This window comes from Geotrypetes seraphini, chromosome 1 (genome assembly GCF_902459505.1).
Source record: "Geotrypetes seraphini chromosome 1, aGeoSer1.1, whole genome shotgun sequence".
NCBI lineage: Eukaryota > Metazoa > Chordata > Amphibia > Gymnophiona > Dermophiidae > Geotrypetes > Geotrypetes seraphini.
The window spans coordinates 452608662-452624341 of record NC_047084.1 but is presented as its reverse complement, the minus strand read 5'-3'; the positions used below and the strand labels follow the sequence as shown (position 1 = coordinate 452624341).

Below are 15680 nucleotides of genomic sequence, written 5' to 3'. Positions count from 1 at the left end.
AACTAGACCTTACCGCAGCATTTGACCTGGTAGACCATAACATCCTACTGCAAATTTTGGATGCAATAGGCATCTCAGATAAAGTATACTCTTGGTTTGAAGGCTTCTTAAAATCCAGAACATACAGAATAAAATCAGATAAAGAAAAATCTGAACCTTGGTCCAATCATTGCAGCGTACCACAAAGGATCCCCACTATCCCCTACTCTCTTCAACCTATACACTGCATCTCTCGGAACATACTTAGATAATCTAGGCATCACCACCTACAGTTATGCAGATGACATTACCATTTTCATACCTTTTGATCAACCAAAGACCGTCTTGACAAACACACTACACCGAACACTAGAAACAGTAGCAACCTGGATGAAAGATCACAAACTGAAACTCAACACAGACAAAACTAAATTCATCCTCCTCGAAAATGACAAAGTCCCAACCATAACCAATATAGAAATTAACACAATCAACTATCCCATTCAAACTACCATAAAACTACTAGGAATGACTATAGACCGATGCTGCACCATGCTACCGCAAATAAATAAAACAATGATGAGAAACCTAAGACAAGTCAGGAAATTATTCAAAAAAACACAATTCCAGCTTATAGTACAATCCCTAATCCTAAGTCTACTAGATTACTGCAACATCCTCTATCTCCCCTGCCCTGCTACAATGACTAAACAACTACAAACAATCCAAAATACAGCTCTGAGACTCATCTACTCATTGAGAAAACACGACTATATTACAGAAGCATACATCAACTCACATTGGCTACCAATCTAAGAAAGAATACTATTTAAATTCTACTGTATGTTATTTAAAGCCTTAAACGGAGAAAGCCCAACCTACCTGAACAACCGCCTCATCCAAACCACCTCAATCAGACATAGAAAAAACACACACCCCATTCACACACCCCTCAATCAAAGAAGTAAAACGGAAAAAACAATACGATGGCCTCCTGGCCACTCAAGCAGCTAAACTAAATAACCAAATCTCCAATCTACTGATAATGACACCAGACTACAAGACGTTCAGAAAATAAATAAAAACTACATTCTTCAAGAAATTCCTGAAACAGCCCTAACTTCAAACTTACCGTCCTTCCCCCCCTCCCTCTTCCAGCCACACAAAAACTACATAACCTACTCTTTACCTCTCTAAAAAGGACAAATGTTCTTCCATTGTAACCCTCCATTTTTTAATCTCTTTTGTAATCCGCCTTGAACCGCAAGGTAATGGCGGAATAGAAATCTCTAATGTAATGTAATGTAATGGTAACCCTCGAGGACCATGGTTGCCCAGTCTAGGGTATTCCAAGATTTGGGAAAGAACACAGATCTGAATCAAGTTCTCTGTGGTCTTGGGAGGAAAAGAGTAGAATTAGTTCTGCCCAGACCACTAACCAGGAAGAGAAAGCATTACAGACCCCAGGGATCTTCTCTGTACACTTACTGGTACTAGTACTTTTTTTTTTTTTTTTTTACTGTTTTGTGGGTTTTCATTTGGGCCATCCCACTGTCACGCCAACAGCTGAACTCAGTGACTTTGAAGGATTGGATCAGTGCTTCTCAATCTAGTTCTCAAGACATACCTGGCCAGTCAGGTTTTCAGGATATCCACAATGTTCTTATGTTCTTACAAGATAGATTTGCATGGTATATAAATCTATTACATGCATATTCATTGTAGGTATCCTAAAAACCTGATTGGGTGGGGTGTGTCCTGAGGACACTGGATTGGAGGAATTGTAATTATCATTTAGTGATGCACGCTGGATGCCATTTTAGAAGTACATTTGAAACTTCACTGGCTAGAGTTCTGCAGAGGTATGTGTCTACCTCTGTATCACCACTCAAACCATCACCGGACTGTGGTAGTGCTTGGATGGCTGAACTCAAATGGAAAAACTGTTGGAAACAATAACTCCTTTTTCCACTTTCTGCAGCTCACCTGCATCTCTTCTCATGAGTGGGCTCCAGCTCCCACACTGTGCTCAAATCCTTGTTTCCTTCACAGGCAATCCTGGAATCTCCAGAGAAGCAGCTGACATTGAGCGAGATTTACCACTGGTTCACCAGAAGGTTTGCCTACTTCAGACACAACACAGCGACATGGAAGGTAAGATGCAAAAAAGAAGATGTGGGAATATTCATGACACCTAACTTCCTTGTTTTATGAACAGGGCCGCTTTTGAAAATCAATGGTAGGGCATATTTAAAAATCTTTCACCGACGCCACAATCAATAAACTGCATACTTTTTTAAAAATCAGAATTGTGCTAAGATGACAGAATAGCACCATTACCAAATCCACTAACTTTATTATTTTAAAAAACTATTACAGTTATAGGACCTAGTTCTCTAAATCAGTGTTCTTCAACCTTTTGACACCTATGGACTGGCAGAAATAAAATAATTATTTTGTGGATCAGAGGAAGGCTACTAAAATGGTCAGTGGTCTTCATCATAAGTCATATGGGGACAAACTTAAAGATCTCAATATGAATACTTTGGAGGAAAGGCAGAAGGGTGGGATATGATAAAGATGTTTAAATACCTATGTGAAATAAATACACAAGGTGAGTATCTTTCAATTGAAAGGAAATTCTGGAATGAGGGGACATAGGATGAAGGTGAAAGGGGATAGATTCAAAAGTAACCTCAGAAAATACTTTTTCATGGAAAGGGTGGCGAATGCTTGGTCCAGCCTCCTTGTGGAGACAAAAAGGCCCTGATTCTCTAAAGTGCATCCCGATTTTAGGCGTCCTACAGCTGTCTAATCAGCCAATCGGGATGCACGTTTTTTAAAAAAAATGCTCCCCAGGCAAGCCTGAAGGCACCTCCGGGAGCCTAGGGAGACCCACAAGATGCCTAAGCTCGTCTAAGGGCCTTAGGCGGGCCTTAGGCTGAACCTAGGCGGCCCTACGCGTCTCCCTAGTTGAGGAGAAGCTTAAAATGTAGGCCAGCAAAATGCTGGCCTACATTGTAAGTAGACGCGGCCGCTATACTTATCGCGGCAAGGGATCTCTCTGCCGCTATAAGTATAGCAGGCCGCGGCCCCCTGACCAGGAGGGTGCCCAAACCCGATGCCCGAAGACGCACCCCCCCGACACTACCGACCGCCCCCCCCCCCCCGACATTACCGATCCCCCCCGACAATATCGATAGCTGGCAGGAGGGTGCCCAATCCCTCCTGCCCGAAGATGCACCCCCCCCCGGCGCTAACCCACCCCAAACCTCCACTCCACCAAACCTGTTCTTAGAAGGGTCTTGCACGTCTTGAGCCGGCAGGCACGCCTCGTCGAAATGAAGCGGGCCCGCCCCTTCCTGGCCCATCCCACCGAAGCCTAAGGCCTGATTGGCCCAGGCTCTAGAAGCCTGGACCAATCAGGCCTTAGGCATAGCGGGTCCGCCCATCCCCACTTAATCTAAGGCCTGATTAGCCAATCAGACCTTAGACTTAGTGGGGATGGGCGGACCCGCTATGCCTAAGGCCTGATTGGTCCAGGCTTCTAGAGCCTGGGCCAATCAGGCCTTAGGCTTCGGCGGGATGGGCCAGGAAGGGGCGGGCCCGCTTCATTTCGACGAGGCGTGCCTGCCGTCTCAAGACGTGCAAGACCCTTCTAAGAACAGGTTTGGTGGAGTGGAGGTTTGGGGGGGGTTAGCGCCGGGGGGGGGTGCGTCTTTGGGTAGGAGGGATTGGGCACCCTCCTGCCAGCTATCGATATTGTCGGGGGGGGGTGCGTCTCCGGCCAGAGGGTTTGGGCACCCTCCTGGTCAGGGGGCCGCGGCCCGCTATACTTATAGCGGCAGAGAGATCCCTTGCCGCGATAAGTGTAGCGGGCTGTTTCTAATCTAACCCGTTTCTCTAACCCGCGTCTGTAACATGGACGCCGGTTACAGAATCGGGGTTTAGTTTAGGCCGATTCTGAATAGGACGCCTCTCCTGGGCGTCCTATTCAGAATCAGGGCCTAGGTGTCTTGCGGGCCTCGCCTTCAATATAGGCGGCCTGCCTGGGGAGCATTTTTTTTTAAAAACGTGCATCCCGATTGGCTGATTAGACAGCTGTAGGACGCCTACAGCTGCCTAAAATCGGGACGCACTTTTAGAGAATCAGGCCCAAAGTGTATATGAGTTCAAGAAAGCTTGGGACAAGTACATTGGCTCTCTAAGGGAGAAGGATAGTAGATGGCATGATTAGACTAGATAGAAACAGAAAAATGAAGGCAGACCATATGGTGCAGTGATGTACTAACAAGTGATGCTAAGACATAAGGACAGCCCACCGTTGGTCTAGTTTGCATTTTCTAAACTGAGCATGGAGCGAGAAAGGTCAGTGAGACACAGCTAGTGAAAGAAATGCAGGTAAACCAGAAGGGAAGTGAAAGTCTGGGTTAGCACAGGAAAAAGGTTAAGGGGTTCAGACAGCACATTATGTGATAAAACAATCCCACAGCCTAAGGTGCAGGAAGATGTGTGGGAAGGGTCTTTCCCTTGTGAGTCAGAACATAAGAGGTGCCATAGAAGATGGTGCTGAATGGACAGGCTGGCTTGTTTAGCAGGGAAACCCAAAGAGATTACAAAAAGTAGTACATAAAGGACTATTTCAAATACCAACTTTTTCAGCATTTTTTTCTCAAGCAAAGAATCATAATACTGTTAATTGGTAAGAGCTGAAGCACAGATCAGTGATTTACACCTCAACTGCACAGAGGTGAGAACAAGATCATACTGTGTGCACACACAGACTTTGTGGTATGTTTTTCTCTGTATGTGGGTCCTGCCTACTTTTTATTATTTTAGAAAGGAGGTCAATCCAGGGTGAGGGAATCCAAGTTTGTTTTTCAAAACTGGTCTGATTTAGGAGCCTGCACAAGGGAAACAGACAGTATTTTTAAGAATTTTGTGTATGCCCCTCCTGAGCCTAGCTCTACCAATTTTTGTTTATAGCTGGCTTGCAGGCTTTTTTGTTGTTTCATTTGTACATTAAAAAAAAAACCCCAACTTGTTTGTGCAGTTTCATAGCATGCACTAAAATGTTTTAGTCTGCACTAACCCTATACCAAACTTTAAAAGCAGTTCAGGCCTTCTCCCCATTTCTTCCTTATTGCTTCTGTCCCATTGGTACCTAATTTTAGAAGACACCAATACCAACCCATGAAGAACTCACCAATAGACATAAAAGGCTAAGGGGGATCAAGAGAGTTTAGGGGCCTTATTTTTGTTTTTATGGCATGAACTGGGCTTAGATTTTTAAAATCTTAATTAACCAAACCATTTTTTAAAAAAAACATAATCAATCACCCAGCAAATGGATGCCTCGTTCCTCCCCTCTAATAATAATAATAATTTTATTTTTTATATACCGCAAAAGCCATGAAAAGTTCGAGGCGATTTACAAGAAGAAGCGCTGGACAATCAGCACAGAGGTCAACAATTCAAAGATATCTATACAATCTTATATAATGGAAGAAGTAGAAAGCTATGTAGTTCATAAGGTTAATGGTTGAATTTGCAGTGCTATAAAATTCTTAGTTTACAAATCGATTGAATAAACTCATTTTAGTCAATTTTCTAAAATTGAGGTAGGTTGAGGAGTGCGTGATAACGTTACTCAGCCAATCATTCCATTTGCCTGCCTGGAAGGCAAGGGTTCTGGCCAGGAATCTTTTGTAGTGGCAGGCCTTTATTGTTGGGTAGGTGAACAGATGTGTTCTTCATGTGGGCCTAATAGAACTTGCCAGATTAAATTGAGAAACTAGGTAAGTGGGGGCCAGACCAAATATTGATTTATAACAGAGACAAGAGAACTTAAACAGAATTCGCGCCGCCAGGGGCAGCCAATAAAGTTTTTGATAATAGGGGCTTATGTGATCCCATTTTTTCAGCCCAAAAATCAGTCAAACTGCTGAATTTTGAATGATTCTGAGTCTTAGAATGGTTTTTTGAAGGATCCCAAGTAAATGATGTTGCAATAATCGAGCATGCTTAAGATGGAAGTATTTTCTGATGGTTCTGAGTTTCCAAAGTAACGAGAAGAATTTTTTAACCAGTAAATTTGTGTAAGCATTTAGAGTAAGGTGGCGGTCCAGAGTCACTCCCAGAATTTTAATGGAATGGTCAATAGGGAAGACCTGACCGTTCAAGGAGATCAATGAGTCTTTGATTTTTTCATTAGGGCTTGCCAGGAAAAATTTAGTTTTGTCTGTGTTGAGCTTCAATTTGAAGTTGGTCATCCATAGTTCAATTTGTTTTAGAATGAATGATATATGAATCTTTGTCTCGGAGGTCAGAGTAGTAAGTGGAATAACTATGGTGATATCATCAGCATAGATATAAAACGTAATTTTTAAGCTTTGTAGTAAGTTCCCCAGTGAGGCAAGGTATATGTTGAACAATGTAGGGGATAAAGGAGAGCCCTGCGGGACTCCGCAAGAATTTACCCAACTACAGGATTTTTTATTGTCACTATAGACTTGATATGACCGTTTGCTCAAAAAAACCTGAAACCATTTTAACACGTTACCTGAAAGACCGATTGATTCCAGACAGTCAATCAGAATGACATGGTCAACCAGATTGAATGCACTACTCAGGTCTAGTTGCAGAATTAATGCACTGGTACCCTGACTGAATAAGGTATGAAGGAAATCCAGCAATGATGCAATGACAGTTTCAGTGCTGAACCCAGAACAAAAACCTGATTGTCTTGCAGTACGCTAAATTTGTCCAAATACATTATTAGTTCCTGGTTGACCAAGCCTTCCATCAGTTTAATGAATAAGGGAGTGCTCGCGATTGGTCTGTAATTAGAGGTCAGTTTGGTAGATTCTTTAGGACTTTTGACGATCGGAGTGATCAGAATAAGAACATAAGAACATAAGAAGCGCCATCTCCGGATCAGACCTTCGGTCCATCAAGTCCGGCGATCCGCACACGCGGAGGCCCTGCTAGGTATTCACCTGGCTTATTTTATAGCCAACCATATCTTTATATGCCTATCTCAAGGAGATATGCATCTAGTTTGCTTTTGAAACCTAGGACTGTCGATTCCGCAATAATCTCCCCTGGGAGAGTATTCCAGATGTCAACCACTCTCTGTGTGAAGCAGAACTTCCTGACATTAGTCCTGAACTTGCCCCCCCTTAGCTTCATTTCATGTCCTCTTGTCCGTGTCAAATTGGACATTGTAAATAATCTTCTCTGCTCTATTTTGTCAATTCCTTTCAGTATTTTGAAGGTCTCGATCATATCCCCACGCAGTCTCCTTTTCTCAAGGGAGAACAATCCCAGTGTTTTAAGTCGATCCTCATATTCCAGTTTCTCCATACCCTTCACTAGTTTAGTTGCTCGTCTCTGCACCCTCTCCAGCAGTTTTATATCCTTCTTTAGGTAGGGAGACCAATGTTGGACGCAGTATTCCAAGTGGGGTCTGACCATTGCCCTATAAAGCGGCATTATAACTTTCTCCGATCTACTCGAGATTCCTTTCTTTATCATGCCCAACATTCTATTTGCCTTATTTGCCGCTGCCACGCATTGTGCCGACGGCTTCAGGGTCCTATCTATCAGTACACCCAGATCTCTTTCTTGTTCACTTTTCCCCAGAGTTGCACCTGACATTCTGTACTCGTATTCCTTATTTTTACTGCCTAAATGCATTACCTTGCATTTCTCCACGTTGAACTTCATCTGCCATTTCTCCGCCCATTTTTGTAACCGACACAAATCGCTCTGGAGTTCCTCACTGTCCTCCTGCGATCTGATTGCCCGGCAGAGTTTTGTGTCGTCTGCAAACTTGATGATCTCACTGGATGTTCCGTTTTCCAGGTCATTGATATAAATATTAAAAAGGATCGGCCCAAGTACCGAGCCCTGGGGCACACCACTAGTCACTCTCTCCCAGTCGGAGAACTTCCCATTTATGCCCACTCTCTGCTTTCGGTTTTCCAGCCATTTGCCTATCCATCTTTGTATATCTCCCTCTATGCCATGGCTTTGTAGCTTCCTGAGAAGTCTTTCGTGTGGAACTTTGTCAAATGCTTTCTGGAAGTCCAAGTATATTATGTCCACCGGCTTTCCACTATCAATTTGCTCGTTCACGGTCTCAAAGAATTGGAGTAAATTCGTCAGACACGATTTCCCTTTCCTGAATCCATGTTGACTGGGTTTCATCAAGTCGTGTGTGTCCAAGTGCTGAACTATGCTATCCTTGATCAGTGATTCAATCATCTTGCCGGGGACAGACGTAAGACTCACAGGTCTATAGTTGCCCGGTTCTCCTCTCGATCCTTTTTTGAAAATTGGCGTGACGTTCGCTTTCCTCCAGTCGTCTGGTATCTGACCAGTTCTGATTGACAGGTTTGCAAGAATCTGGCCTAATTCTTCAGGGAAGGTACCAGTTAGTAAGAGAGAGGAGAGTCAGTTGTATAACTTGGCTTTAAATGAGACTGGAGCAACTTTCATTATATTTGGGGGGGCAGCAGTCTAATCTGCAATAGGAATCGGCATATTTCATGTAATATTTGGAAAATTGTTGCCAGGATGGAGTAGTAAAGTTATTCCAGATCATATCTACCCTAGGTTCATCTTTGTGTTGGGCAACTGGGTGGTTCAAATGTTTGGTTGCGGGGCCCGTTAGTTTAGATCTCAAAATGTTGATTTTGTTGTTGAAAAAGTTGGCCAGGTATAGACCCCTCTAGACCAACAGACCCCTCATGCCTCTCCCTCTAACACATAATCCACCCCTGGATGCTTCTGCTCTTCTCCTTGACCTGTTGTGTTGTCTCATATCTCTCCTCTAAACCTGTAGCTGTACTGCTCAGGGAACCCAGTTGGTTAAAAGGGGAAGGCCGATTCTGAGAAATAAGGGAGGTTGTGTTGCTCAGGTAGCCGTTTCCATTTGAGGTTGAAGAATGGAGAGCAATCCAAGACTTCAGTCACCTTAGAAATGAAAACATATACAGTAATTCCAATACCTGACTTGGACAGTTAAAAGGGAATAGAGGGAAGATATTTAGGATTTAGCTCATGGCTTTTCAGTACTAGTCCCTCAAGAATCAAGTACAATAGGTATTTTCCTGTCTATGGAAGGTTCACAACCAAAGTTTGTACCTGAGGCAATGAAGGGTTAAGCAAATTACCCAAGATCACAATAAAGCTGCAGTGGGTTTGAATGCTGACTTGCTTCTCTAACCCATTGCTCTAATCCAGTGATTCCCAACCCTGTCCTGGAGGAACACCAGGCCAATCGGGTTTTCAGGCTAGCCCTAATGAATATGCATGAGAGAGATTTGCATATGATGGAAGTGATAGGCATGCAAATTTGCTTCATGCATATTCATTAGGGCTAGCCTGAAAACCCAATTGGCCTGGTGTTCCTCCAGGACAGGGTTGGGAACCACTGCTCTAATCATTAGGCTGCTACTTTTAGATGGATTTGTTTTGTTTTTCTAAAATAGATTTTGTAAGCAAGACTGAGCCTTCTCCTCTCTGATCACATCCAATTCCATGACCCTTGCATATACTAATACTCAATATAGTCACGCTGCAGATAATTTATGCTGATGCTTGTGGGATATCAGACCATCCCCCGAGTAGCATAACTCAGTGGGGTTTAGTTCCTCATTCCTCCCAGTATAGCTAGAGCAGTTAACCTATATAAATTTATTTTGTCGTTTTAATTTATTTGTTTCATAATTTAAATAATTTAAAGCATTAAATATAAATAACTTAGCTTTTCAGCCTTTCAATCGGTATGTCCCCTTAACCAATGCATTTAGCTTTTTCTTTATCAAGGTATGGGGAAGCTGATTGAAAGGCTGAAAAGCTAAGTTATTTATATTTAATGCTTTTAAATTATTTAAATTATGAAACAAATAAATTAAAACGACAAAATTAATTTATATAGGTTAGCTGCTCTTGCTATACTGGGAGGAATGAGGAACTAAACCCCAGTGATTTATGCTACTCGGGGGATGGCCTGATATCCCACAAGCATCACCATAAATTATCTGCAGCGTGACTATATTGAGTATTGTGATATACTGCTTAAAACATATTTGAATGAAAAGAAGATGACCTTAAATATACTAACAGAACTCCATTACAACTAAATGGCACAGGGATCTGAAAAAGGGTTTTCCCCTTCCTGATTTCACCAGACTAAATGTTTAAGTGAGCAAGATGGGTGTTGGATAACTTTGTCCCTTAAATAAAATAGAGGAATAATTTAGAAACTGTGTTGTGTATGCTCTCAGATTCCCTTTGTTTAATTCAGTATTACATTTTGTAAAGATCACAAACCATTCAGTGTAACATAAACAGTGTGCAATAACAGGTGAAATCTGGAGGGAAAAATTTTCCACATCGCCAGCCACAGAAGCAATTGCACTTTCATGGTGTCACCAATAAACAGAGATCCTTTAGTTGCCCTTGCTCCTCATTGGAAGCGAGTACAGCCCTGGCATCATCTCCATCCTGGCGTTACCAAGGAGTTGACATAATTCCTTGGGTTACCCCCACCTACCTCAGTTTTCAGGAGCAGGTACAGCTATCTGTGCCCTCTACACCTTGGTGCTGGGGTATAAGTCTGGGTACATTTCCTGAGGTATCTTATGGGGGGTGGTCACAGCACCTGGGGTTTACCCCAGCTTGGTGGTGGAAGAATGATATGGGGCAGTTATGGTCCTCCCTGCTTTCTCAGTCTCCTCTTGATCTCTTCTATTACAGAATGCTGTGCGTCATAACCTGAGTCTTCATAAATGCTTTGTGCGAGTGGAGAACGTGAAGGGGGCTGTGTGGACTGTGGATGAGGTGGAATACCAGAGAAAGAAAGGGGCAAAACTGAGCAGGTAAAATGCAGCAGACAAATTGTGCACATATATTTATATACTATACTAGTGTTTTAGCTCGTTATATTCGTTACAGTAACGGGTGCTAGAACAGTCCCACCTATACACTGACCCTGACTCCACCCATGCCCCGCCTCTATCATGCCCAGACCCTGCCTCTCACTGATCCCAGTCCCACCACCTCACCTTTCACCATTTCCTTTGGCCTTTCTGACAGGGTCTTTACTTACCCGAGGCGGCAGCAGCAGTCCTGACATACCAATCTTTCCTCCCTCAGTGCCCCAAAGCAGCAGTGGTCCTACCATTTCCATCTCTCCCTATTCCCCTTTCACACCCTCTACTATCTCTCTATGACCCTGTTTCACCTCTTTTGCCATCTTTCCTTTCCTGTCCCCCTCTGTCCTTCCCCAGTACCATCTCTCTCTCCTGCCCCCTCCACACTCCCTGAAGTCTATCTCTCTCTATCCCCTACCATCTCTCCTGGTCCCCCTAGTAGCCCCTCTGTCCTTCTCATCCATCTGTCTCTCTCTCTCTCCTTACCTCCTGCCTCTGCGGAGCTCTCGCAGCTCCTCCTCGTCCTCCTCCAGCCAGGCTTCAGCCATTTGCTGCCACCACCAACATCTGCCTCGGGGGATTCTCGCGCATGCGCACTCTTTCCTGCGGTGCCCTAAGCGCACGGAAAACAGGAGCATGCAGGTGGGAGTGCGCATGCGCACTTAGGGCTTTATTATATTAGATGGGCCTGTATTCTGGAGCTAGAATCCACACCCCTTCACATTCTTATGGCTCAGAACGTATTTCTATGCACACACTCATAGTGTACATATGCATAAGAATGTATGTGCATTTCATGTATCTTAGAAACTAAAAAGATGTGTTCCTCTTTTGTCTGTCTAGGGACCAGGAAATGAAGCGGTTTCTGTCTTCCCAGCTGCATCTTACTGACATCTAGCCCCCTACCAGCCTCTCCTCACAATGAAGAGATGCAATTCTTGCATGCCATAGCCTCTCTGCTCTCAGCCTGTGCCTATTCCACTTAAGCTAGCTGAGGATGCTCTAGGCACAATAGCATGCAAAAGCTGTATAGCCATCATGTGCACCCACCTCCATTTGTGCTATGAACCCCAATATACTGCAGGGTACAAAAAATGGCAGAAACACAAGTTGCCTCCTAGACAATCAATGTAAAACAGGCAAAGGTTTGAGAGCTCATGGCATCATACTTCAGGCAGAGATGTGTTTTATTCTGGGCATATCCCACAAGGAATAGCTATTGGTAGCAACCATGCAAATCAATCATGAAAATTAATAAATCCAAATAAGCCAAGCTTCCTGTGCTCCTTCTGACCAAAAGGCTTGCTTTCCAAGGAGACAACGAAAGAGAGAGTATGAGCACATGAATGAGTGAAAAGTATACATACATATGCAAAAGGAGGGGAGAGTGCAGAGGTGTGCCTATGAAAAAAGCAGGACTGTACCAGCACATATGAGAGAACAGTGCTAAAAAGATTGCTCCTACAAGCACATTCGAATTGGAGGCACTAGTGTCGGTGATGCAGAGAACAAAGTTTTAGGTGTGCTCCTGTTATCAGAACTCAAAGACTGGCTGGCTCAGGCTTCCTTTATGTGTGATAGTAGGGTCATGTTCTCTTGTTTAATGCATTTATAATCTTCTAGAATCTTCTCCAAGTTACTGAGGGTCCTCTTCCCAGCTTCAGTCTCAATCTGTAGAGGAAGATGGATAGAGGGTGGTTAGTAGGACTTGGAATGTCTAAAGTGGTGTCAGCGCCACCATTCAGGGTAGGACAGGCCTCTACAGGGAGGTAAAAGAAACCGGGGGGTAGGGGGGGTTGATCTCAGATGGAAGGTAAAGGATCAAGACAGGCAACAGCAGATGGCAAGAAGAGTGGGAGATAGATGGAGAGAGGCAGTCAGTCTCAAACAGAAAAGAGGTAGAAAGGTTCTGGGGGTTTTCTAGTTACCTGTTCCTCCAGGTCACGGATTCCTCTCATGATGGTCCCAGTGTCTTCAATAGTCTCTATCAACTGGCTGCAATTCTGAAAGAGGAAAATCACAGTGGATCTACTGCACAAATGTGCACAGACAGGGACTGCACATCATAATCCACACAACTTACCTCATGTAGTGCTGCCAGGTATTTGTATGCTTTTCTCACTGCCTCATCACGCTTGGCATCCTACAGTTCAGATAAACAAATACTCATAGTTAACTAAGCTTGCAGGAGCTCCCATCAAGCACACCCACCCAGGCCTTGAACCCCTCAGCCTGGAAACCACTAGAACGGCCATGCCACAATGAAAGATTAGGTTCTTACTTACCTTTGCTAATCTTCTTTCTTGTAAATCCACACTTTATTCTTGGACAAGTGGGTTGTGCATTCCATATCACGAGACTGCTTGTAGGAAGCCTCATTTGCATAATTTTTTTCAGACTCTCCCCTCTTACCTCAGGACCGCCCTCAGGTTTCCAGTTCATGCAAAAGCAGTCACCCCTATAGAGGACATAGACAAAAGGGAGGGGTACGGAGTCACGCCCCAACAAATAAGTCTAATCAGCTCAAACTATGAAAACTCATAACAATCAAACAATTGGAGGAGAAATTAAGTTCTTACCGGCTAATTTTCTTTCTTTTAGTCCCTCCAGACCGGCACAGAACTGATGGGTTATAAAGCACCTCTACCAGCAGGTGGAGACAGACACGAACTTTTGACTGTCGTATAAGTGGGCAGTACAGTCCCAAGTACAATCAGTCTGATAACTAGCCAAGCAGAACTAAGAAAAACTAATAACTGAACTATAAACAGTAACATCACTCCTAAAAGGAGAATAGCAACCAACATAGAGAAATACTGTTGGATATTGATTAGAATAAGAACCTTCAAAATTGTCCCCACAGCTCACCAGCTACGCCAGACAAACCAAACACCGCTGTTCCTATAATCTCCCCTAAAAATCCAGACAAAAAAAAAGAATGCAGAAACACCATACTCTTTGCGCAAAACACAAAATAAAAATGACAGGGTGGGGTCTGTGCCGGTCTGGAGAGACTAAAAGAAAGATTCTTACCTGAAAATTTTCTAATTTCTCCTTCTTTATCATACCTCCAGACCAGCACAGAACTGATAGGATGTACCAAGCAGTACCCATTATGGGTGGGACCTCCGAAGGGCTGCCACAAGAATATGCTCACCGAACACCACGTCCCAACGCGCCTGAGCATCCACACAGTAGTGTCGCACAAAGCAATGGAGAGAAGACCAAGCCGCAGCTTTACAGATATCCATTGGAGGCACAAGAGAAGACTCAGCCCAAGAAGCCGAGACAAGCGCGAAAGGAGGACGATCGACCACAGAGAGCACCAGAATGAGATCCCAGGCTGGAACCGAAGGACACACTGAAGGCCGGAGCAATTTAGCTGCTCTCAAGAAACGTATCACATCCGGAGATGCCAACCATGCAGCAAGCCGTGAAAAGAAGACAAAGCTGCAAGCTGAACTTGGAGGGAAGACCAGGCTAGGCCCCTGTCCAGGCCATCCTGCAAGAACTCCAAGATGTGAAGCAAAGCACAAAAAGGAACCACACCATGCGCAGAACACCACTCCTCAAAAAGACGCCAAACTCGCACATAGGCCCGAGAGGTGGAAAGTTTCTGAGAACTGAAGATGCTGGACATCACCTTACCTGAATAACTTTTTTTTTAAACTTAGGCGTTCCCTTTCAAGAGCCAAGCTGTAAGACAAAAGGGACTTAGACTGAACATTGGAATGGGACCCTGAGTCAGAAGGTCGGGTGAGAGGGGCATAAGAACATAAGAATAGCCTTACTGAGTCAGACCAATGGTCCATCAAGCCCAGTAGCCCATTCTCACGGTGGCCAATCCAGGTTCCTAGTACCTGGCCAAAACCCAAGGAGTAGCAACATTTTATGCTACTGATCCAGGGCAAGCAGTGGCTTCCCCCATGTCTTTCTCAATAACAGACTATGGGCTTTTTCTCCAGGAAATTTTCCAAATCTTTCTTAAAACCAGCTATGCTATCCGTTCTTATGTTCTTATACAGGGGGCCATCTGTTGGCCAAGGCTACATCAGAACATCCAGCGCCTCGGCTTGGTAATCCCTGCAAAGACTGAAGAACCGTTGCGCTTTGGCATTGACACTCGTAGCCACCAGGTCCATGACTGGCTGGCCCCAGGCTTCCACAATCAACTCGAAGACTGCAGTACCGAAACAAGCGTCAGGATCCAGCACATGATGACTGAGGAAGTCCGCCTGCACGTTCTCCACTCCCACTATGAGGGAAGCTGAGATGTCCAGAAGATGAGTCTGTCCATTCCATGAACAGGAATACCTCCTGCGCCACCAGATGACTCTTGGTTCCCCCCTCACAATTGACGTACACCACCACCGTGGCATTATCTGAGAGAACCCGAACCGATTTGCCTTTCAGCAACATCTGGAAAGCTAGTAACGCCAACCAGATGCTCTGAAAACCAGAACATTGATCAACCAGGACACTGACTCTGGAGACCAGCTGCCCTGAGCTGAGTGACTGAGTCATTGAGTTCCCCAACCAAGAAAACTGAGAAGCACTATCTACTGAGGCTGATCCAGACTCACGCCCTGCACCAGACTGGAAGAGTGTAGCCACCAGTGGATGCGGCAATGAATTAACCCCCAAAGAGGAATGGGAGAGTCCAGATTGTGTGTCTGAGGCAACCACCGCTGAAGAAGAGCATACTGAAGCGGGTGCATGTGAGCCCAAGCCCACCTGACCATGTTCAGGGAGGCTGCT

At 44.4% G+C, this 15680-nt stretch overlaps 2 protein-coding genes across 3 annotated transcripts in view; one reads left to right on the top strand and one right to left on the bottom strand.

Annotated features, from left to right (window-relative positions):
- The window catches only part of FOXP3 (forkhead box P3), a 52674-nt gene extending 40854 nt beyond the window's left edge, over nt 1-11820 (top strand). The window contains exons 9-11 of the mRNA XM_033961566.1: nt 2032-2133; nt 10747-10868; nt 11766-11820. Of these exons, the coding sequence (XP_033817457.1) occupies nt 2032-2133; nt 10747-10868; nt 11766-11820 (279 nt within the window). The remainder of the gene's footprint in view (nt 1-2031; nt 2134-10746; nt 10869-11765) is intronic.
- Nucleotides 11821-12080: 260 nt separating this feature from the next.
- Nucleotides 12081-15680, bottom strand: part of CCDC22 (coiled-coil domain containing 22) — a 41319-nt gene continuing 37719 nt past the window's right edge. For both annotated transcript variants that reach the window (XM_033921469.1, XM_033921479.1), the window contains exons 15-17: nt 13006-13065; nt 12851-12925; nt 12081-12593 (exon numbers count right to left, since the gene is read on the bottom strand). In XM_033921469.1, coding sequence (XP_033777360.1) covers nt 12480-12593; nt 12851-12925; nt 13006-13065 — 249 coding nt within the window. In that variant the 3' untranslated portion in view covers nt 12081-12479. The remainder of the gene's footprint in view (nt 12594-12850; nt 12926-13005; nt 13066-15680) is intronic.